Consider the following 23,203-nt stretch of genomic DNA (forward strand, 5'->3'; position numbering starts at 1 on the left):
GGTTTATTATGGTCTCTTTTTTTACTACCCATTCTCCCTTTCATCTTTTTCTCGTCGTCGTTCTGTCGCATACACTTCACTTCACGCTCGTTTTATTTTCAGGATTGATACCCCTTTTACGCACATACACACCTACACACACATCACACCTACTACACACATATACACCATACACATAAGTACGGTATTACGAGTATTACAAGTACAAGTATTACAAGTACAAGTACAAGTACAGGCACAAGTACAGGCACACACAAGTACAGGCACACACAAGTACAGTAAGAATATATTTAGGTAGTACATGGCTTTTTTTTTATTTTTCTATTTTTTTCGTTCGTTCGTTCGTTCGTTCGTTTCGGTGGTTGGTTTTGGAGGTTGGTTTTGGAGGTTTTGGAGGTTGGTTCGTTGGTTTTGGTGGTTGGTTAATTTTCTGATGATATACCTGCATATTTTTTTTATATCTATATCCAAATTCAATTTTCATTTTCATTTTCTACATGGTGTCTACTGACCAGGTAATGACAGGTATTAATGACAGTTGACAGACAGACGCCGATGTCGATGTCGAGGAAGCTTCTTTTTTCTTGCTTATGCTTGCGTTGTATAGTGGTCCAGTGGTACAGTGGATTGTGAATTAGGAGAGGTGCGGTGCGGTTCGATTGATTGATTGTGATATATTGGTCTCACTCGGTACTTACTCTATGTTAATTGAAACTTGAAACCTTGAAACGTGAAAGTTGAAAGGGGGGGCCGTCCCGCATAGCACTGTACCGAGATATGATAACTGTATTGATAATGTAATAGTGATAGTGAATACCAATGGTGTGTGTGTTGGCGATTGAATATTGAATACGTTGGATTGGCTACTAGGTTCAAATTGGGATCATGGATGTGGTATGCGTGATGGGAGGAGCTTGTGTCGGATAGTATGCAGCCGGCTGGTACATGCCTTCCATGGGATAGGCTTGGGCTTTCAGCGATTGCTTTTCTTCGTCCCGATGTGTGCTGGATAGTAAGGTTGAGATACATGTTTTCATGGCATTACTCAGTAACGATAGTTGGCCATTCAGATGATGGATCGGTCCAGGTGATCAGGGAACCCAGGATGACGCTGGAGGAGCTTGACGGATGGGCATTATCTGGTTCAGTGCGGCAGCGATATCTTCGGCAAATCGCTCGTTGCGATGCTAAGGAAAAGGATTAGGTTGCATATGGGTGCTTAAAATATACGGTCAGAGCCTTTTGACGCCCGGTGTAAGCGCATAAGGCAGACTGATCCGAGTCGGGATCCGTGCATTGCCAATCCATGCTTCACATATTTTTATATGTTACTTGACACTTCTATCACATCAATGTAAGCTCACTTTTCAGTGCAGTACTATACTACCTCAAAAGGCGTTAGAATACCAGTGAGATCCCTAATTGCTCATTTCTAACATCGACGGCGTCGGCGACAGAATCCATGTGGGTTTTGCCGAATTTTAAATTGCACTTTGGCGCCCCGGCGAAAGACTCGGGCCTGTCCGCCATCATTTGGTCTTCCCGATGGGCCCTTGACTAAAATAAACTTGAACAAGATTTCTTGGCATGCTGTGACTAGTACAACGATTTGTATTCATAGGGTTTCTAGTTGAGAAACGTAACAGTGGAGGGATCGCTGCCTCCTTGACTTTCAACCACCACCACGATGGCAGAGTACACCTTGCTGTCTTCGACGTCGCCCGGGACCTGGCGAGCAAATTCGGGCAACGCGTCGAAGTATCGAATCTTAGGCGCAATTGTCGCTCTCATCATCCTCCTATTCACCATCCGCCAGTTCCAATCGCACGACGCGGGCCAATATACTCTGTCCAATAATCAGCTTTCCGAGGAGGTTGTGCTTGATTCCCCTCAGATACGAAAAAATGTTGCTGTGGCATCGACGTTTGGATTCCATTTCGACGTGTATATGGCCGTAGTGTGGACACTGCAGCGTGTGATGAGGGAGGGAAAGGTACAAGTGTATACACCTGGACCATTCTACTTTGACTTTCAAAGGATAGTGGAAACGTACAACCTGTACAATGGGACGTACAAATCTTCCGATACATTAATGGAGGATGTGACAAGTGTTGAAGGGGATGGAAGTATCGACTTGATAATTCTTGGGACTTGTGAAATCGAGTGAGTTGAATGGATATTTGTCTTCTTGTTCTTTGTTCACATGGATTGAAAGTATGAAGCATTGGAGTGAAAAGCTACTGGCAGCATGGGATGCTCGTGACACGGCTCACAAATTTCAGATCGTGTGTATCGTTCACAACGTCCAGGATGAAGCCTGGCAGCCAACAATTCAAGAATGGTCACGTAGGAATGCCATTAGGCTGATCCCAATTTCACAACAGTATGTGTCGTATTGTCTTTCGTCGTCCGGTTCTCAATGTAATATTTTTATGCCAGCGTCGGTAACACTTTCTTGAGAAAATTTGAAGACCTTGCTAGGAGCACTGATGTTGCTATCAAATCTGCTGGTTACGAATATATCCCAGTTGATGCTCACATCCCAATACTGGACCTCCAAGGTCTTCCAGAGAGGACCTCGATTAATCGTCCTTTTTCGAACGCTGTAATTCAAGGGTCCTTCTCTGCTGATCGTCGGGATTACACTCGAATTTTCGCTGATCTCAATCATTCTCTTCATGGTATGCCGAAAGTTCTTTTATCACAGAATCTAACCTCACTTACCACCCTCTAGTCGAACCCGAATCATGGGGATATCTACCACTGGGTGATGGACCATCGTTCGTCCAAGACACCAGCATCGATCAAATCCCATTCAAACTACATCTCGTTGGAAGCGGGTGGATTGACGTTCCCATTGAACTCAAGCAGCTCGTTGTGTTCCACACAAATCTCAACTATACCGAGTATTACCAGCTCATGAGCGGGATGGATACATGTATACCTGCATTCCTCGCAGCTGACGATACGAACTTCAAATACCAGGCGAGTTCGAGTATTGTAATGTGCCTGGAAACCAACGTATGTTTACTTACTGTTGGCTTTGTTGTCCCAATTGCTAAAATCCTTGTTCTGTTATTTTTAAGGTTCCGATTCTGGCAGTACGTGAGCTACGGGAATCGTACGTTCACATTGATGACGACAAAGTCACAATCAATCGACCGGCTGTGATGAGCGAGTTCCAAGCCATCAAGGTGCTTCGGACGGGAGATGCATCAGACTTTCTCGACAGCGATCCGTCATCGTCAGGTGTCACTCTAGGATCTCATTCACGGATTCGTCAAGCCGTGCAAGAATTTGTGCGTGAGGGGTGGGTACGTACGAAAGAAGATTTTGATTCGCGTAAGAAACTTATATTAAAAGAAAATGAGAGAATCGTCTTGAAGATTCTACAAGATCGGGTGTAGTGTATTCTTATACTGTTTATAGCAGCAATTCCATCAGATACCCCGCAATTTCTTTCTGTCTACAACTATATCTCGACCAAACTTTTCAATATCTTTTGTAAACCACCGATCGTTGCATTATCATCGTCCTCCTCACGAGTAATCTTGGAATAGAAGATCACTTGACACTCAGATCTTTTCCACCCACTATCCAGATGCCTTCAATGAAAGGCGACATTTGTACTCAGTGTCATTCATCTTGGGCAGTCCACAGCCCATGGAAAGAATTGACCAATAAAATAGGAAGGTCGTTAAAGATTGGAATGACCGGGCTCCTCCTCCAACTCGAGCAAACTTGAGAAAGATGAAGGAGCGTGGCAACAGCTGGAGACATCTTATTTCTGATATCACGATGTCTACAATCGCAATATACAAACCTTTCCTCGTCCATGTTGGCGTTGATCGTTAGTATGTACCAAAAGAGGGACTGATCTAACCCATGGAATGGGGGTCCTGGCGACGTCGAGACAGGCATACGACTTGTAGACGGGGAGTTGATTCTTGTTTCAGACTGCAGGGGAAGGGAGGTAAGAGAAGGGAGATCCATGAGATGTACCGCCTTTTATCGGCGAATGATTGAAAAAAAAAGGTTGGAGTTTGTCAACCAACCGTGGAGGACTCCTTAGTTCGACTTTTTCGGCATTATCCAGGTGTAAGCAACTCAAAACAAGACAGAAACAAAGGGGTAATGCTATTCGTGCTTCAAACAACTGCAATAAACATCCGAAAAGATGTATGTAGTGCATTCTAAATCTGTTGAATAGTTTTGAAAATGCGTGATTGATCAACAATTTTAATGTGACGTACTTCTTCGCTCACGGAAACGCGGACCTGAAGTATATCTTCTCTTTTGGACAACAAGGTTTCGGTGACGAGAAAGTCGCGACATTGCCGTTCAAAGTTGTTGGCATCGAACTCCGTGATATAGCGTGGTCCCACACACATCTCGAAAGCGACGACAAGGGACATAAGACTATCAAAAGAGTCCAGGACAAGATGGTTCGCTAGCAATGGTACACTGTTGTTAGTGAGAATCTGCTGTGCACTCCGCATATGTCTGTCGTATCTGTATACCCTGGATATCTGAATTTGTTCAAGAGATTGGGGAATGTGATCGCCAAGTAAGTGGATTATGACGGAAAGAGCTGTGAACATGCTGCTGGAAATTGAGATTTCCTTCAGTACACTATGTTCTTGATACTGGATTGGTGCCCACTGATTAAAGCTATCGTCTGCTCTCTTTTGCTCAAAATACGTCCAATATTGAAGTAAACCTACTCACTGGGTCCCATGTAGTGAAGCAAAATCCCCAGGTGCTGAATGTGAGGTGCGTTGCCAAGAATGTCATTCAAGGTGTCCATATCCTCAGCGTGGTTGACTTGTAGCGATGCATTTGTAAGGCTCCTGAACGACTGTGGTGGTGGTGAAAACGAGCTATTGAAGCACAGCTGAACTAGATCTTGAAACGATATAAAGTGATCAATAGAAAGCGACTGCAGATTTATTGGCGCGGATTTGCCTGAAACAGAAGACTGCAGAGAGACGCCTCGAAAATTGAGGTGCTTGACTTTAGATCCTTGGAGAAAAGATGATGGTACACCCTTTATTTGGCGCAGATGCAGTTCGTCTAAATCGGAGAGGCATAATAAGTTGGCAAATTCTCCACGAAATCCATCGTGCAGCATACTCCAATGAATTCGCACATCGCTTGAGTAGCCCCACTCAAATGGGTGCAGGGATAGCATAAGTGACCGGGGTTTATTCACTGAAGTGTATAGAGGTGAAGGGCGAAAGATATTGGCGAAGATAAATGGGATGGATTGGCTGTCAAGTACCCTTTGAAGGGCAGTAGCGTATCCTGTTACTTTCAGTTGGAATGAGGTTACGAAGTCACCAACTCCCGGTAGCGTTGGTATTGAGTGGCCAGTTCGTATCACATCTGCGAGACTATCCAGCCGGCGAATGGTCCCATCACAATCATGGCCAACGTGTCCTTTGTAAGGAAGAAGTGTCGAAAATCTGGCCTCGTTGGCGTAAATTCGAAAGCCTCGTGAAGTCAGTGCAAGTGAAGAAAGGGAAGAAAGAGGTAAAACTTTGAGACCTTCCTCCAATATGCCGTCAAGAATCTCGAATGGGAGTTGGGGCATCCTTGACGGCTTCCGGTATCGACAGCAGCGATGCTGGTGACTATTTCATGCTTTTGAGAAGAGTATAATGAACGATATGGTTAGTGTGATATCAAACGCGGAGATCGGGGAATAGTGCGTCACCTCTGACCGGACACAACGAAACTCTTATCGCACGAGTTTCCGAGCCTCGGGTCATACCTGCCCGAGGTGACGCTATTAATGTAGAAGCTTGGATATTGAATATTGAGTGCTTGAAGGAGTGAAATGTTTGCTACTTGCATTTCGAGGCAAAGTATCGCGATTCGCCATGCCCCTGAGCGGTCGCCTCCGAGGTCACGCGGACACAAGCCAAACCGTGTGAAATGGTTACGTTTTCCCGCCGTTCTTCACCCGGAGTGCGCCATACCAGAGCTCGTCTCGACGTGCTGGAAGGCCAAAACATCATCATTTCTACTGACTTCTGATATTCCCTGGATACCCTCTGTTGTTCGCTTCGAGGTCGGACACATTTTAGACCGCCGAAGCGACTCGTCTATTTCGGAGTTTACGCGATATGTCTGAAGTCGTGGCTTCTGACTCAGAGGACAAAGTCAAAGTCATTAAATCGGAAGTCAAGGAAGCAAAACGCCGCGCTGAGATGAGTTGTGGACGAATGGATTGCATGCAGTTCGATAACGAAAAAAATCCGACATTCAAACGCTGCGGCAAGGTATTCTGCAACCTTTATTCACCTACGCCATGTCTCACATCCCTGAGTTCGCCAGTGTGTCGTGAAATATTGCTCTAGACATGTGAGTAGCAATTTCATGGAAAGTCAAGCGACATACTCACAGGAAAAATCATTCTTCAGTGCCAAAAGATGGATTGGTGAGTCTCTTTGTCTTTTATTAATGGCTTCATTCACATTATCTGTAGGCCTAGACACAAAGAAAATTACACTACTTTGCCTGAGGAGGGCCGAAGGTTTGCGACGATAGTCAAATACTTGGCATCGAATCCTTACCTCGCGATGAATTTTCAAATAATGACAGTCTTCCTGTTCAAACTGCACCTCATGAACGAGTCCGAATTGATAAATTTTCAAGATAAACCATTCGCAGTAGGGATATTCCTTCAGCAAGAACCTGCCAATATTGTAGACTTCTTCCGTCTTTATCGACGTGCGTCTATCTATGATACGAAAGGTCCTATTCTTGGAATGCCAAAAATTGCCAATGTGGTCGTGGAAAAAGACTTTTCTGTCCGAGACACACTGATATGGAGGGACGAACTCGAAGAAGCTAAGTCAAGTACGTCGTGGATTATTATTACACCCCCGATAAAATGCCCACTTTCCCCGCTAGAAGGCGATCTGCCCATTCACAATTCAGATAAGCCAATTGCAGGCTACCTTCGATTCAAATTTCGTATGCCAACTGTTGGTCACTGTTTTCGGATGGGGATTGTGTCGCAATGCATCACAATTTCGGGTACGGCTATAAGACGTGCGAAGGAGATGGTACCGCTCATCATTGAGACTCACATAAATCGAATTACATTCGAGACTATTCGCAACCTTTCTTTTGATACATTAATTGAGTAAGTGTATCTCTATTCTTCGTCTTCAATTTATTAATTCCTTCCCAGAAAAATCAATTCAGATATCCGTCGCGACTCACTGGACCTGTTGCGCTTGCGCACGGAACTCCAAGAGTATGAGAGGGGCGTCCTCGCCCTGGGTGCACCACCGTACGATGATTCTTGGCTCAACGTTGTGTTCACTAGAGTCACCCGCGAAAAGATTCGTCGAGAAGTGGTATATAGCATTGGAGCTCATTACTGCGGTCGCGAAATTGAAGGCATATCCAAAATGACCTATCAAGACTGGAAAACCGGCGTGGTAGGAGGTTTGGAGATGTTGGACTTGTGGAAGGCTCAGGTCTCAGAAATGCAATTAACTCCCGACACCGACAGGCATATATCGAAGAAGAAGAAGAAGAAGAAGAAGAAGAGACAAAAACCATTACAGGGTTCTTCGTAATGTTCCTGATCGTTCTGTATCCCTGCCAATCGACACATTACTTATCTGATTTACTGCGTTTACCCTTAGTTTCTTACTTATTCAAAGTTTCAATGAGAAAATAAGGAAATGACGTTCGTGAAAGGATGATATATATAAATAAGATAGACGAAGGTAAGTATAATCCATCCTATGACAAGACGATGCAGTAAATAATGTAGCCTTATTTGGCTTTGCAGAATTTGCTGCAGTCGACGGCCTACAATGCGAATTAGGTTGGCAAACAGGACACTTAAACACCGGGTACAACATACCTCTCACTGCGGGCGATGACTGCTGTAAGTTGAACAAACAGCCATTGTTTTACATGTTTTATGTAAGTTCAGCTGTAAGTTCAACATACAGTCTACTTACACTCAAATAATCGCCTTTTATGGAAATTATTTGAGTGTAAGTCATGATGTATGTCGAACTTACAGCTGAACATACATAAAACATGTAAAACAACAGCTGTTTGTTTAACTTACAGTAGTCGTCGCCGGCAGTGTCTTGTACTGTGTCCCATTCAGATCCACAGTAAGGACACTTATATTTATCCTTCGACACAATGTTTCCTCCAACTCCCTTGACCTTGCGTGAGACCTTGGATGGTTTGAGGCCGGGGGGCTTGGGGCCTCGACGTTGAAGTCTGTTCTCGAGTTCTTCAACGAGTTCGCGTGTGTCGAGTTCCGCGAGCAAAGAGGAACGCGCGTGATAGTCCAGAACTAGATCGCGTGCGGCGAGTTCGTCGATGTAATCACGAGCTTCATATTCATTATAGTCCTGCATAGAAATAAGCGGTAAGAAAAATTGACAAGTACAATATACCATGCAAAATTTAACATACAACATGCGCCTGAACCATCAAGGCAAGACCGGCGAAGAAAGAAAAATACGATAGGACGGAAGTAATCTTCATGGCGAATAGCTTTCACGTCAATTTAAAGCGGATTTAAAGGTTTGGTTGAAGGCGATAAGCAAGTAGTTTGTGTGTTGATGGTTTGCTTGAAAAGACTGCACCTTTTATACTCGTTCAGCGTCAGGGTTTATGCCTCAAATGAGCACAGACCATCGCATCATGATACACTACAAGCCTTAAGCGCTAAGCCACCACCCAATTGCGCAGGTGTTTCAAGGGCAAGGTCACCTGCTTAGTAACCGCCCTGCTGGAATGTTGGGGTAAAGTAGACAAATCCACTTTACCGCCCTTGATCATGATTGCCATGATCGAGGTGCGTCGTTGTCGCTCTTGATCTGGACCCCTTCAACTTGAACAAATGCTAAATGAATGGGATGATCGTGTCCGGGTTTCCGACCTCGTCAGTTTTTCCTCACTCCATGCACATTGCGTTGCGTCCAAGTAACCTCAAATACAATCGATGTGTGTTGGCATTTTCTGGTTACAATGCCATGAATCTTCAGTTTCTTGTTCGAATACCAATGAACCTTCAAGTTTCATCGCATCATTCAACTACCATAAGGTAACCTTGTGGTTACGCACAGTCTTTTACTCTTCATATGGTAGAATTAAGCGAAATGTGGACTTATTAGACTCTACCATCGAAGCTACCGCTACCGCTCTACCCCATTGGTTCATTCTGAATGCAATGCTCGGCCGACACGGTTTGTGGTGTAGTACGAATCAATATGGAAAACTAGACGATTTCACAACATTTGTCATACAGTGAAGTACAGCTTTTCTCGACTTGACCCTATCCATCTTACGTATACGTCTCAAGCAAGACAACATTATAGGTACGTAACTTTCGCGCTTAAATACACAATGATTTCTGACCACAAGGCTCTGTTAGGAAACAATCCGGATATCATTTCCCCTGCAGCCCGCTTTCTCTCGATCATTTACGTTTCAAAATCAAAATAGAGAATTGACGCTGTTGACGGTAAGCCTCTGGTTTTCGAGCCATCACCAATAACGGCCACCGATATGGTCATATTTGTTGCCTGAAAACAAATGTACCAGTCTCTCGTTCAGCAAGTTGAACCATCGAAATATATCTTGACGTTAACTATGACACGATTTTCCGTTGAAAATGCGAAGTGTCTGGCTTGAGATTTCGGTCACTACAAAAATAGCAAGGTTAGAACCTTAGTACGTAAATCGGTGTCAGGTTTCATAATGAACTACTTGGTCGTTAGTGCATACACCCTGAGTCAAACAACATACTTTGGTGTGGTTGTACTGCGCCCTAGGCATACTTTAGTATCAGATGGTTTTCTTGTAAGTAATGTAGTACTACCCGGATTACATGAACATGTATACCAAGTCTAATTCCCTTTCACAAAACCGTTATAATCATTTCTCAAATTTCTTCGTTTCCAACTTATCCCGGCTGCTTCGGCTTTAGAATAATTCGTATAAATGTACCGGAAACACCCACAGCAAGACATATACTGTGGTATTATGCTTTGCCATGGATAGGCCAATATAAAATCAGTTTAATGTTCAATTTTCTGCAATAATTTTGGCCTTAAATATCTATTGAAATACCTGCTTTAGGGAAGCCATCTTCAGAGAAACAACCCTAGGGTAATACCAACATGTACACTGTTGGTTTTGATAAAACCACGACTTGACCACTACACGACACGAGATTATATTTACCACGGTCTGTGCTAATTTTATCAGAATCCTGGGCAATAGGCTGTTCGCACACTCAAAATGTAAGTACTACAACGTAAGAAAAGGCCCGAAACTAGTGAGTACAACTCTATTTCTGAGTGTTCGCATTTTCAACGGAAAATCGTGTCATAGTAAAGTGAGAATGAAACTCACCTCTAAGAGCCGCGTACGCCCGCGGGTCAAGACAGAACACAAGGTTTGCCTGGCTACCTACACAAATGTGGGCGGTGTGGATGCCTGGACACTTTGGGACTCAGGCAGCACCACGTCAGGCATCACCCCAACGTTCGCACAAATCGCGAACATCGCTGTTGACACGTTGCTAGACCCCCATATACTACAGCTGGGAACGACGGGTAGCAGGTCAATGATCAAGTATGGGGCCGACGTCACTGTAATGGTGGGGAACACAGTTCAACGCTCGCTACAACGTCTAATCCAGATTCCTCAGGATCAGACGCAGCAACGTAGAGAAATATATTTGTTTGCACTGTTCCAATGACTGCCTATGTTTGTTCGAATGATAAGATGAGAGCGTTAAACTGTTTGTAGGTTATACCTCAGTGGCTTAGCGTAAGAATGTCAGTGGGTTTGCCAGACGATACTCTTTATGCGCTAATGTACTCTGCAGCTTGTAAGTTTTGACACAGTAATAAAACAATTTATTTCAGGAAACTTGTTTGTTGGTGATGTCCAATAACGATATCATATATTTTCTCCTTATTGTATCTCAAGCATTACGAAAAGGGAAAGCGAGCACGAAAATCAATAAATAGTCTCGTGCCAATAATCTAGGAATCTGTTTACTGTACCTATATCCGATCACAGACTCATGAAGATTGAAGCAAGCGCCTGAGCAAAACGATATCCATACCTTAAACAGGACGTTAAGTAGGCTGTGTAATTTAGCGAGACTACCTAAATAGTCCAACGTCGAGATTTGCGGTTGAGATATGCAAATTAGTAAATGATGGTTATTCTATTGGCAGTAGGTGCGCGTAACAATCGGCTATGGGGTGCACTGCAGATCGGCAGCAGGGCGCCTATATAGTCTCATTCTTTTAGTGTGCAGGCTCGACTGTGTTTCAAGTACCGGATGCACTGTTCGATGAATGCGACATTCAACGTACAAAATGCTCAAATATTATATTCTCAGTCATACCTAGCTCAATCTGTGTTGGTTTATGAAGTTCTTGTGATAATTTCATTTGTAATTGTGCAAAGATGTAGGAGCTGTATCAGACCTGTATAACATAAACTAGGTCACTGTTCAATACCTTTGTTACCTTCATTGTAGACTTTAAATCCATGATTTTCGAGAAGGTTAAATTGAACTTCTGATTCATCAAAGCTTATTGGCGAGTTTAGTCTATCACTCATGGATCGCTCTTAACCATAGAATACTTATGGCTCACGAAACTTGAAGCATATTTTTATTTTCTAAATTTCCCGCTTCTTCGGCAGTCTAGTTCAAGCCGGCAGCACAGTGAAGGAATCCATTTCAGTTACTCCATACTGCTGCCACGTTTACGAATCTCTTGACAAAGAGAATAACAATCCTTCCTTCAGCCCGGTCAGGTGTGGGCCGGAGTGATAAACTATTGTTCCCAACGCTCATAGAAGAGCTTCGAAGCTTGATACTTGAGAAATTGAAGCTTTTAATATTCATTTGTCCTCGGAGACATCGAGATATGAAATTATCCCTGCTTCAGATTGTCTGACAAGCGATGGTAGCTGCACTATTATGGAATTTCTTGAGAGTGGGAAGAGGGTATGCAAGCTCCCGTTGCCGGTTCTGTATTGGGCGGAAGCATTCAAGCAAGTTCATAGTCCAGAATACCTAAAAAGACGTTCGATTTTGGTTAGAAGCCGCGGACAAGCCTTAGAAACAATATGCAGATTGCAAAAAAATACCTTCATATGACATCGAGAGAAGTCTTCTCGGGATATGCATATTATCAGGCGTATGGAATTCGTCACGCGCTAAAATAGAAGCTGAAATTGTCACCGTCATGGTAATAGTTGATAACAAGCGATCGTTCGTCCGGAATGGAAAGACGTGTCCGTGGGATCAATTATACGGATATAATAGACTTTAAAAACGTTTTCATCCAAAAGTAGTAGATATATTCCCGCAATTTGCGGTCTCAGCAAATCTGAATTGTTGAAGCCGAATGATTCTATTTCTCCTGATGACTCCGAGTCGTTCGTCGCGTTGCCCAGTTCTTTTGATATTCCTGAACTGTGAATTCACCAAACAACGTTAAATTTTCTACGAGTGGACTTCAGCTCTACTGCAGGATATATAAGTTACAAGTTTGTTCTGACATGATACATTGGACCCACGATTTCGAGAGATAGCTTTGAAGCGAAGAAACGCGACGAAATGATCGTGATCTAAAAATACGCGCTATTTTGAGATGTATATTTCACACGGCGTCGGGGTAGCACGTGGTCTCGGCCGAATTAGTCGAGACCGACTCCACGTCGTCTGTCGCTGGAGTTGTACTCATTCTTGTTCCGTATACATTCCCACCAAACATCCTTTCTTCACCTTCTTTTTATTTTATTATATTCAAACATGGGTGGAACACAGAGCTACTTATCTTCGGAAGCGGCGCTCACCGCTTTGGTTGTTGCTGGAGCTATCGGTATTGGATATTCCCAAATGGGCGCGACTTCTGGAGCCACCCCCAACACGCCTGCTGTCATTGCTACAGAAGGCCAAGCAACGGCGTCAAAGAAGGGAAAGAAGAAGAAGCAGTCAAAAGCTGGTCTTTCTGCTGCTGGCGATATCTCGGAGGCACTTTCTGCCAGCAAATCCGAGTCCAAAGTACCATCACCTCCCCTTCAACGCGTCGCAGCTTCTCAAGAGGTTATACCTGGTCAATTCGACCCTACTCCAACACAAACGCCTGTCCAGGATCAGTCTGAACCGTCTGCTAAACCCAAGTCCAAGAAATCCAAGAAAAAGGCCAAAGGAAAGGCCCAGGCTGACAGTACAGCGGATTCGAAGAATGCTCAACCAATATCATCGTCAATCGATTATCTCTCTGAAACGTCGGCTCAGGCAACCCCTCCCAAGACCGCGAAACGACAAACATCAACGCAACAATCTAAAAAACAGTCTCCTCCCGCGTCATCATCTTCCCAGCTCACTCGACCCTCTCAACAATCGACGGCGTCAATTGAGACAGATGGGTCCTGGACGCGTGTTGGTCCGCCCCGGCGCGGGCCCAAGGCTACCGACGCTGATAGTAGCCAACTCTCCGCAGAAGCTGACCCCACAACTAGCGATGCGGGGATAACGCCTTCTGTCACCGGTAATTCTTCGCCAGTAGCAGACCGAAGGGCGAGCAGCAGCACCGAAGACGAAACTTTCCTCTTAAACTCAAATGTGTCTTCCCGAGGCTCTGGCGAAAACCGAAGGACATTGGCCGAAAAATTACTACCGAAACCTAGGAAGACAGGTGTCGACGAGTTGCGTTTATTTTATTCTTGGTAGCCATCGCTTGCCCTGCTGACCTCGTACTTTTCTCTTATTTCCTGTAGTATGCTCGAGACCTCGGACTTCCCGACTCTATCACGGGTCATGCGAGTTCAACCATTGCCAAATGAGAAACCGGCTACGGGCTTCTCGTGGGGAGATTATGAAGACGTTCGTGTGGGCACAGACGGTGGGGAGAATGACGCGGATGGAGAAGAAGAGGGATGGGGTGTGGTAACAAGCAAACGATCCAGTGAATTTTTTTTCTCTATTTCTGTATCCTTTATCGGTGAACTCACATTTTGTCACATTTCTTTTGTAAATAGAACGGACCTTACCGTCGACCTCTTCGCAATCTCATACCCAGAAGGCCCCCGAGACAATGACTAAACGGCAGAAACAGAACGCGGAGAGAAACGCAGCTAAGAAGGCCCAGAAAGAGGAAAGCGAGGCGGCTAGGTTAGCAACTCTTGCGCAATACGAACGCGAAAGGGAAAGAGCGAGAATCGCAGAACAGCTTGGCCACAAGTCCAAGGGTCAAAGGTAATATGGTATGGGATTAATGTGGTGATAATAATATATGCGGGCCTTTGAGTCGAGTAGATAGACGATATTAAATATTATTGGGACTTTAAATTTGGTACTGGAGGGTAAAATGATATGATGCAACGGGTGTTGGTGTGGACGTGAGTGCCCACGCGATCACGAGGATAACGAAAAAACAGAGGTTATGAGAATCAAATGCGTACAAATGCCTTGCTACCCTAAAAATAAAAGAATGTCCATGAATTCCGGGAATGAATAGCTGCAAGGAGCGACAAGGTGAGGTGGGCTATAGTGTAATGCGTTGGACTGAGTTTCGAAGCGCTTTCCGATTAATGAAACTGATCAGCAGGCTAATGAGCGGCTAGTGAGGGTTTAGCTGTAATTGGGCACATTGCATTTAGTTCGGGAAGGCAGTATGTGATGCAGATAGAGATAGATCCCTACGCACATATCAACAAAGTGGTGAAATGTCGGCAGATTTCCAGGTTATAAATGCGATAAGTGGTGGGCGGCGACGCGCAACGGCAGAACAAATAGGAGTGACGGATATAGTGAAACTGAATGGAATACGATATTGAGAACAGAACGTTGATAACTTTGATGATGGCGATGCGAGGAATATGACGCTAGACCAGTCAGGTTGCACGGTGCATTTGAGTTGCGGGTAAATTTGTAACCACATGAGCCTTCGGGACCATCTGATGCGTCGTCCGGAGTATAGTCGTAGAGTGTACCGAAGGACTTGGTGGCCTTGGGTATCATGTTGAAAGAACATCGATCATCCGCCGCCGTGGCCGAGAAGATCAACTAAAGTACCAAGCTCGTCATCGGTCGCGGTTAGCGGAGTGGTACATACTCTTCCGAGTCCTCTCGTCTTCTCTAGCAGGGAGAAGCAACGGGCGCGCGAGCGGTTCGTGATCAGAGGTCCGGCGCGCGAGCATACTCTGTTGGGGATTATACGCCGATGGCGAGACTGTCCCCGACGGCGCTGTAGCGGTGTTATCGTGGAACATATCTGCACTAGAAGAGGAATGTTCACCAATGCCTGACGAGGCCGTACCTCCGCCAACATTCGAGCTCGAGTCTTGACGAAAAATATCACTGGGTCTTCGGATCCGGGGCGCAGACGCTCGCCCAGCATGAGCGTCTGCGCGTGGAAGTTTTTTGACTGGATCTCGGTAGCTGTAGGTTGTGATGATGATGCGGATGATGTAGGCTCGGGGCGGTTGAACGGAGATGTGATGACGGAAAGCGAAAGCGGGGAACTCTTCAGGGTCGCAGCTGCTGTTGATGGTGACGTTTCTGCGCGGTGGCGGGGGTGAGATGGCGGGTTACTGTGCAATCCAGAAGATGCAGAGCCGGCAGATGGCACTGGACCGCTCACTGATTGATGTTGTTGGTGGCGCGTCGGTGACTGAGCTCCTTCAGGTTTCACGTAACGACTAGACGCAAGGGATGAAGTCTCCATATGTTGAGAGTATGTTTGCTGTTGTTGCGGAGGTTGCGGTGGAGGCATCAACGTCGGGTAACCCATTGGGTTTGACGTCGCCGGGGAATTAAATAATTGCACCGCCTCTCCTGCTACCCCTGGCATAGCTGCTTGGACGCCCAAAGGAAAGAATGGTTGACCGCCCGGAGGCGGCATAAGCCTCTGCACAAAGGCTGCCAACTGCTCAAAACGCGCTTTCAACTCGTCAAATTCAGCTTTCGTGGCATACTTCTCCCTAAAAAGTCATCATTGGGGAGTTAAACTGGGCGTTGAGGGGTTATAATAGAAAAGCTTACACTGGTTCAACAATATGCCATTGACACCCTGCCTCTTCTCCTCGGCGCGTACATGGCGCGCATGGTTGTGTCCTAATAATTTAGCAGAAAACTGTCAGCCATAGATATTACGCGCCGCAATCTGTCAGCCTACCTATCGCACTTGATCTTCCGCCTCTTGCATTCTAAAGTCATAGGCCCAGACCGCATGGTTTATATCATCACACGGGCAGAGAGATGGCAGATGATGCATGTCGATGGAGTTGAGGTTCAGAGACGGACGGGGAATGTGATGGAACAAAAAAAGGTCAAACGAAATCGATAAGAGAACCGCGAATAGAGTCAACAGTGAGCATTAATGGAACGACACGTATTACGAAGAGTTGAATGTAATCACCGGTGCAACTCAAGGCTTGCCTTCGCCGCTTCTTCTTGGGCGGACCGCGCTGTTCCAAATCATCAGGGTCAGAGTCAACTGAGTACATCAAGTCTCGCGCTGCAGCGGACCCCATGGCATGTGACGTTCCGGAATCGAGCTGGCTGACGTTGGAGTGAAAGTGGGAAGGAGGATACGCGTACGCCGACGGTTCAGTGGAGACATGTTGGGATATTGACGAGGTTGGAGGGAGGTATGCACCGAGCTGGTGTATCGACGGAAGCGACGTCTGGCCCTGTTGACCCTGTGAGCCCATTGATAGCTGGCCTGAAGGCGGACTACGGCGGCGTTTGTTACTCCCAGGAGGTGTCCTGGAGGTATCCATGCCGTGTCGGGGATGGAGGTCAACGTCGACCCAATTGCTGGCAGTGAAAGCTGTGGATTGGGCTGGGTGTGGGCATGAGACTAACCGAGTTCTGGAAGTGTGTTGGGCGACTCTTATGGGGCAGAATTAGTTAACGTGTTAGAGACATCTCGTGGCTACCCTGTCCGAAAAAGGCACCATCGTCTGGTCGAAGAAGGGCTAGTGGGGGAGCTCTGAAGAAATTCCGGCATGCCAGGATCGTTAGAACGTGATCTATAGACAATATTGGGACAGTAACCTAACAAGAATCCCGGTGATATAGCGAATTGCGGACTAAAATTGCGCTTGGCGATTGGGACCGATACATTTCAATCAAAAGACAGAGTTTCACCCGACATATGACATTTGGTGTGCCGCTATTTTAAACTCACCCTTGCGCCATATTCCCATCTTTATCGGGCGTCAGCTTCGTGACTCTAACATATCTGAGAGCGAGTAGGAATCATGAGTTGCACGCAGCATGAAAAGAACCACTTCTACCAGCCACCGCATCGGTGTCAAAATAACCTTGAATTCTGTTTTTGGACGCCATGCCGTAAGCGGATGTTCCGTGTTATGTCCGGCATTCCGCTTTCATCCTGCCAAACTTCGACAACAGGGGGGTTGCGGAAATTATCAAAATAACGGGGGTTGTGCAATAATGTCGTGTCCTCACTCAAACCTCACCTGTACTGCCCTGTAAATTTTTGGCGTGATACATGGCGGAGATCCGGCGAAACGAACTCACGATGTGAAATTGTCGACGCACTTGGATGAAGATCGTGCCTGTTAAGGGATGGTACATGTCGGTCGTTCAATGAGAGTGTAAAGTAAAATTTCATGCTCTGCTAGCTCTGGTTTTCGGTGGCGCGAGGGGTACAGTCCAACTCATCGTATCTTATTCAGGACATTGACCCGTTGTTAAGGATGTCGATATACTTGACATGTACGAATCGGTATACATGACCTCGTAAAGTTCGGCAATAGCGTTCCGACATGATAAGAGCTTAACTCAGAGCTCATTCACTTAATCTTCTGAAACGATTGCACCAGTGAAAGTTGTAAACCGAGCTTGGGAGTCCTTATTTTGGATTTGAAGACGTCACCTGAGTCTCCGAAATACATGGAGAACCTTTAGCGATAGTGGCAATCCTCAAGGTGTCCACGAGTTCAGACAGTCGCAAATGAGATATACCTCGAGGTCCGGGGCGTTATAACAAAATGGGAAATTATGTACTCTATCCTATGGGCATGATTACCTCATCGGAGATCTTTCCTCGTTTCCTCCTCACCGCACACTTTCATGAACAGAAATAAATAACACCATCAAACAGGCTATCTCCGTGTAAAGTGGTGTTCTATTCTGCCCTTACGGCGTCGTATATGCTTGATCAAATGATCCTGTTCGCGAGAGTGATATCTGACATTCACTCCAATTTCGACGCTTCTAAAACGGCCAATAGTTTTAATTCCATGTTGTCAGGCGATCTTCGAGGTTACATTTCGTTCTAGGTTACAGGAATTCGAGAAGTATCATAGAACACTGAACTGTGAGCAACTCTGCCAGAGCCTTTCACAAAGGGAAGGCACAATGACGTCTGTAGGAAGCCAGGCACATCAGTGTGGCCGTGACCACATTTCGGAAATATCAAAAAGTATAGCCGAATCCTTGACATTTCTATGTTTGAATGCGTCACTGAGCATACTTTGGGCGTGTATATGGGGAGCAGAAGCGGCCAGCACTTTGTACACGTTGGAACTTGGTCAAGGTCTTACGAAAATCCACAAGCCCTAATGGGCCAAGTGCCTGTATGTTATCTATCGATATCAGCGACTTGAGCGCTTGAAAGTGGCAGAGATAGCGTGTGTAAGATAAGCAGTTGTCGCACGCCTTCAAAATGTTCACAGGTAGCACAAACTTACGGTAACAAAAGCTGGCCGGAGTGTAAGAATAGCCATCGCCTCGGAAAATGAGGATATTCACCGTTAAAGATAGCTTGAGTGGGAGTATTTGCAAATAAGTGTTTAAAAAGAAAGCAACCGAGAGAAAAGGTGATTCCTGAATAGCTGGATTCGAGCCCTCTACATACTACAATTTGTATTGTACCCAAATCTGATTAGCCACTCTATCAGTGAGAATGAACGATGAACGGCATGCCCAGAAATGGTGCCCCGAAGGTCTGTCTTCTCGTTTTGCCGAATACAAATGCTCCCTCAATACGAAGCAATGCGAAAATATGGACTGGCGAGGTGACTGTAAAGAGAGGAAATTACCAATTGGAGCTCCGAATATATACCCCGAAGCCTGGTCCGTGCGCGGGACACCATACAAATAGCGCCGCGCGTTGTTTGCTCAACTTTATCGAAAGTTCACCTCGTGGGAAGATATTTGGGTTGCCTGGTGGCTTATCACTCTGGGGAACTTGAACTTTGTCGCGAGGGAGAACAACTTCTTTCACCTAAGATCACGCTGGCTCTTCGATGCTAGTAGTGGCCCGTATGGAAGATACACCTTTTGTTCGTTTAATAGTCTTTCCTGGATTTAAGTATATGTCTTTTTTTTTTTTGAAATGAATCTTCTCAAACCATTCCAGATTCCGTTTCATTAATAATTAATGAACATCCGAAACAGTAGTAATTGTTGACCATTTTGAAGAGAATTTTCTGTTACTGTGAGCTTTTGGTAACGTTCAAGGTAAGAATTTAGTGTGAAAGTAGTCCTCCAACTGGATTGATCCTTGGGTGAACAATTCATACAACACCACAACTGGAGCGACCCATATCTCATGGAATCGCGCCTAATGTTTAATTTAGATCGACCCTAGGTATGTTGTAACATCACCGAAAGATCGATCCTAGAAGAATCCCGCCATTGACGACGCGGCCTTGCCACCCGTGTTATGTTTCGACGTCAACGACATTAATCTATCCAAACTCCGGCACTAGTATCCAGAGCTCCTCAGAATAGCATCGACATTTTTAACGATCGTCTCACGTCTCCCGCTTTGGGTTATTGGGGGTTGCTTCTGGGTGATTTCGTCATGGTTGCCGAGCGGCTGTTGTCGGGTTGCTGGACACTCGTACCACTAACCAGAGTTATCAAATAACGCCTATATGAGTGAACTTCGAGGCTCTTGTCATAATTTAGACGGGATGTTTAGGCCATAGATTAATCACGTACACGACAACAAATCTACTTGAAGGATCAAAGCGAATGATGGTAGAAGTATCAGAAATTTGTTAAGTGGAATTAGAGTTTTCTCAACAACACAGGTTGTATTTACAAAGATTGAATTTCTATTCTTACCGTTTTATTCGTTTTGTGGCTAATATTCACAAGTCCGTTGAGCATTTCTGCTACCGAATTTTCTGCCACTGGAATCTCCAATTATTACGAAAGCTTACTCAAAAGGTAGCGTACATAATACGCTAGACTCACTTTGTTTAACCACTTGTTTGTGGCAAAGATTTGCAGCTTTGTAGACAGCTGTGGAACAAATGCTAAACAAGGCGGCAACAGAGGTTGTGGCATCGGCCATCAATGAATAGCCCACAACGCCCAAGCACCTAGATCTCCCCGAATATCGCGCGATTATTATTACATATATGCTTGCAGCTCTCTGCGCCCAATTGTCACTGATGGCGTGGATGGTATCCGGAGACATGCCAGCTCCAATCTAGGCTGAATGCATTGGTGTCACTGACGGTCCGTGGTACGGACAAGGATTAAACTTTGCCTGATGCTGTACATATCGAGGACAGAGACAGAACTGCTTTCAGGAGTGCGTCTACTGCATTGTGTTACCTCACTGCCTTAAGGGAGCAAAAGGATCAGGGCGCCCGATGGCGTAGGCTCATGTGTCAAGTCATGCATTTACCGCGAGCCGGTCGCTCAGGTAGCTGAAGGATAATCATTGGCACCGTTCATTAATTTCTGGAGATACTTTAGCATTCAGGCTGCGCACCATAGAACGCAGAAATTTCGGTTTGGAGAACAGAATAAACAGGTGGAAGGTTTAAACACCATGACGGAGATGATATGTTTTAGGAATGGCTCGGGTCGAGGCGTCAGGAGTGACGATATACCCACTTCTTTTAAACGGTACTCTATACAGGACTGCTGAGATAGTCACTGAAGAGATTCCGTATTATGGGTGTATCATGGCCGTTGGTTAGTGAGCAAAAGAGACATACGTGTTCACTAATTTATCCAGTCCTCAGTACGATAGATTTCTGACAGTATAGTAAAATGATACATATGTTTAGCTGAGAGTATTGTTGTATTATTGGTGACTAGAGAAATCATACGGAGTCCGAAATTTTGCACCCTAGTATTATTTATACTCCATTCTCTGCGTCTCCCGACGAAGATGTCTGACAGTATCCGAGTGAGTCGATTAACTCGGCGATTTAGATAACAACTCAATAAGGTGACATATGCATTCAATCCGCATATAACTATCAGTTTCACTGCTTGATGATGATATGCATCCGGATCTCGAAGGACTTTTTTAGTGCGAGTCGAACTTTGTCATCCCCAGATGTGTGTTTGTTTAATCTTGTGACAGACCCTGACGGATGATATGTCTGGACTCCGCACGCTGTGCCTTGCCTCTGAGATAATGCATGGAGCCATAGATGAAGGGTCAGGATGAGCAGGTGACTCGACATCCCACACGCACGCCATATCACCAGCGCGTAGCAGCAATCAATAGGCGAAGTCCATGCTCAGCAAACATGTTCATTACTGGAAAACTCTCACTCAAATCTCGGATATATGGGTGCAGTTGCTATATTAATAACAAGCGACATATAAAATTTTAACATGAGTTGTCGGTTGTACAGACAGGCCGTTCATATAATCCACTTCGCTCCCAGAGACGGGCGTGGTGCATTTTTGATTCATGAATGACTCGGAAAGGTTCAGTGACATACTCTGCGACTCGTGCGTTTTCCTACTGTGGGAAACCTCAGGTGACGGGTGAGCTTGAGTTGCACGCTGAAGGATCCTACAAAGTGGCTCAAAGCAACGCGAAAGGCGCCACTGACAATCTAACTCGAGCTGAGAGCTTCTGGTTTAATCTGGAACAAATGGAACGAACAGACCAGCAACCAGTTTTCTATGAAGATGTTATGAATCGCAGCATGACCTGGGAAGATTAAATAATCCGCAGCCACGGGCGCTCGACATGACGCATTACACTTTTAGACATCGTATAGGCTACGCCTAGAGTTGGAGATGAAGGACCCTATGAGCAGCTAGGTACATATCCACTCACCTTCTCGCGCCTCGTGCACGGTGCTCCTGGACGGAAAGGCGTCGAGCATGCCCTCAAAGAAGCGTAGAGGTCATAATCTCCGTGACTTATAAATGGACTGACATCGCCACCTCGTTGAAGACGCGTGTTTCATGAGATCCAGTATAAACGCGTAAATAAGCCCTGTTGACGTACCTCGACCCCCGCAATGTGGCACTGTTGGAATCAAAGTTGGTTCGAGAAGCTGCAAGAGCTATTAATCTATCACTGGCACAGACGGTGAGTCGATGGAATATTATGAATTTTGGGCCGAGTCTCGTCCTCAATCATTGCGTCTGAAAATTTTGTCGAGCTCCGAGTTTAGGCGATACAGATTTACAGACACGCTGAAGTGGAAAAAATGGAAGTTTGGATTGGAATGCGTCAAATGCGTAAACGGTAATGGCGTTTTTCGGTGATCCAGGGTCTTGTTGGAGGAGCGTATGGCGATGATCTGCGAAGTGGCGTTATTGAACTCCTCATCACCATCGACGTTGAGCTCAAAAGGGGTTCTGCATTATGCACACGAAACAGTATGTCAGATTTTGTATAGCTTTTTAAAGCCCACTTCTAAGCATTTCTCAGGAGTGCCGGATCCAACAAAGAGGCTCAAACATCCATAAATTTTAACTCTTTTTTTTATCTTTTTTCGTACACTTGGAGCCACTTCACAAGGAATAAAGCATTCATCCGATCGAGGCTGATGTGAGAAATTAACGGTACTTAAATTTAATTCGTTCAAATTGTTGGCACTCTGCATTGCAAGCCTGTGAGTATGCATATCACAACATTGGTATGAATATCAAGCATAGAACGTCGTAGGTCGGTCATCTTAACTTTGAGTACTTATGCTCCTTCAGGAGAAACAACAATGCCATGGATTTCAGTAAAAAATGTGATACATAGCCAGTCGGTTCCCCATATATTTCCCAATCGAGCAAAGTCAGACGGCATTCCAAGGAAGGAAACACAATCCCTATTTCCAGACCGGCACTTAGGACCGAGTTCACCACGATGTACTAGTTCATAGTTTTTTAAAGCCATTGATGCTATACTAGCATGACATGGTTGAGCGT

The 23,203-nt window shown here is 45.3% G+C and overlaps 9 protein-coding genes across 9 annotated transcripts; 4 read left to right on the forward strand and 5 right to left on the reverse strand.

The window, feature by feature from the left end:
- Positions 1 to 1,687: 1,687 nt before the first annotated feature.
- On the forward strand, positions 1,688 to 3,407 carry JR316_0008539 (uncharacterized protein; the record flags this gene model as incomplete). Its single annotated transcript, XM_047894252.1, has 5 exons — positions 1,688 to 2,163; positions 2,216 to 2,383; positions 2,440 to 2,681; positions 2,735 to 3,021; positions 3,087 to 3,407. The coding sequence occupies 5 exons, from the start codon at positions 1,688 to 1,690 to the stop codon at positions 3,405 to 3,407; spliced, it is 1,494 nt and encodes a 497-aa protein (XP_047747567.1).
- A 1,313-nt stretch (positions 3,408 to 4,720) lies between these two features.
- Positions 4,721 to 5,593, reverse strand: JR316_0008540 (uncharacterized protein; the record flags this gene model as incomplete). Its single annotated transcript, XM_047894253.1, has 1 exon — positions 4,721 to 5,593. The coding sequence occupies one exon, from the start codon at positions 5,591 to 5,593 to the stop codon at positions 4,721 to 4,723; it is 873 nt and encodes a 290-aa protein (XP_047747568.1).
- Positions 5,594 to 6,128: 535 nt separating this feature from the next.
- On the forward strand, positions 6,129 to 7,595 carry JR316_0008541 (uncharacterized protein; the record flags this gene model as incomplete). Its single annotated transcript, XM_047894254.1, has 5 exons — positions 6,129 to 6,284; positions 6,340 to 6,366; positions 6,426 to 6,442; positions 6,491 to 6,864; positions 7,216 to 7,595. 5 exons carry the CDS (start codon positions 6,129 to 6,131, stop codon positions 7,593 to 7,595), a joined length of 954 nt encoding a protein of 317 aa, XP_047747569.1.
- A 202-nt stretch (positions 7,596 to 7,797) lies between these two features.
- On the reverse strand, positions 7,798 to 8,532 carry JR316_0008542 (uncharacterized protein; the record flags this gene model as incomplete). The annotated part of the gene is made up of 4 exons (XM_047894255.1): positions 7,798 to 7,833; positions 7,989 to 8,002; positions 8,102 to 8,396; positions 8,461 to 8,532. The coding sequence occupies 4 exons, from the start codon at positions 8,530 to 8,532 to the stop codon at positions 7,798 to 7,800; spliced, it is 417 nt and encodes a 138-aa protein (XP_047747570.1).
- Positions 8,533 to 12,835: 4,303 nt separating this feature from the next.
- JR316_0008543 (uncharacterized protein) lies at positions 12,836 to 13,759 on the forward strand (the record flags this gene model as incomplete). Its single annotated transcript, XM_047894256.1, has 1 exon — positions 12,836 to 13,759. The coding sequence occupies one exon, from the start codon at positions 12,836 to 12,838 to the stop codon at positions 13,757 to 13,759; it is 924 nt and encodes a 307-aa protein (XP_047747571.1).
- A 48-nt stretch (positions 13,760 to 13,807) lies between these two features.
- JR316_0008544 (uncharacterized protein) lies at positions 13,808 to 14,288 on the forward strand (the record flags this gene model as incomplete). Its single annotated transcript, XM_047894257.1, has 2 exons — positions 13,808 to 13,994; positions 14,068 to 14,288. 2 exons carry the CDS (start codon positions 13,808 to 13,810, stop codon positions 14,286 to 14,288), a joined length of 408 nt encoding a protein of 135 aa, XP_047747572.1.
- Positions 14,289 to 15,111: 823 nt separating this feature from the next.
- On the reverse strand, positions 15,112 to 16,261 carry JR316_0008545 (uncharacterized protein; the record flags this gene model as incomplete). The annotated part of the gene is made up of 4 exons (XM_047894258.1): positions 15,112 to 15,307; positions 15,358 to 16,011; positions 16,073 to 16,144; positions 16,206 to 16,261. The coding sequence occupies 4 exons, from the start codon at positions 16,259 to 16,261 to the stop codon at positions 15,112 to 15,114; spliced, it is 978 nt and encodes a 325-aa protein (XP_047747573.1).
- Positions 16,262 to 16,359: 98 nt separating this feature from the next.
- Positions 16,360 to 16,812, reverse strand: JR316_0008546 (uncharacterized protein; the record flags this gene model as incomplete). The annotated part of the gene is made up of 1 exon (XM_047894259.1): positions 16,360 to 16,812. The coding sequence occupies one exon, from the start codon at positions 16,810 to 16,812 to the stop codon at positions 16,360 to 16,362; it is 453 nt and encodes a 150-aa protein (XP_047747574.1).
- Positions 16,813 to 19,772: 2,960 nt separating this feature from the next.
- On the reverse strand, positions 19,773 to 20,369 carry JR316_0008547 (uncharacterized protein; the record flags this gene model as incomplete). The annotated part of the gene is made up of 3 exons (XM_047894260.1): positions 19,773 to 19,916; positions 20,138 to 20,205; positions 20,270 to 20,369. The coding sequence occupies 3 exons, from the start codon at positions 20,367 to 20,369 to the stop codon at positions 19,773 to 19,775; spliced, it is 312 nt and encodes a 103-aa protein (XP_047747575.1).
- Positions 20,370 to 23,203: the final 2,834 nt, after the last annotated feature.

This window comes from Psilocybe cubensis, chromosome 7, assembly GCF_017499595.1.
Source record: "Psilocybe cubensis strain MGC-MH-2018 chromosome 7, whole genome shotgun sequence".
NCBI classification, from domain to species: domain Eukaryota; kingdom Fungi; phylum Basidiomycota; class Agaricomycetes; order Agaricales; family Agrocybaceae; genus Psilocybe; species Psilocybe cubensis.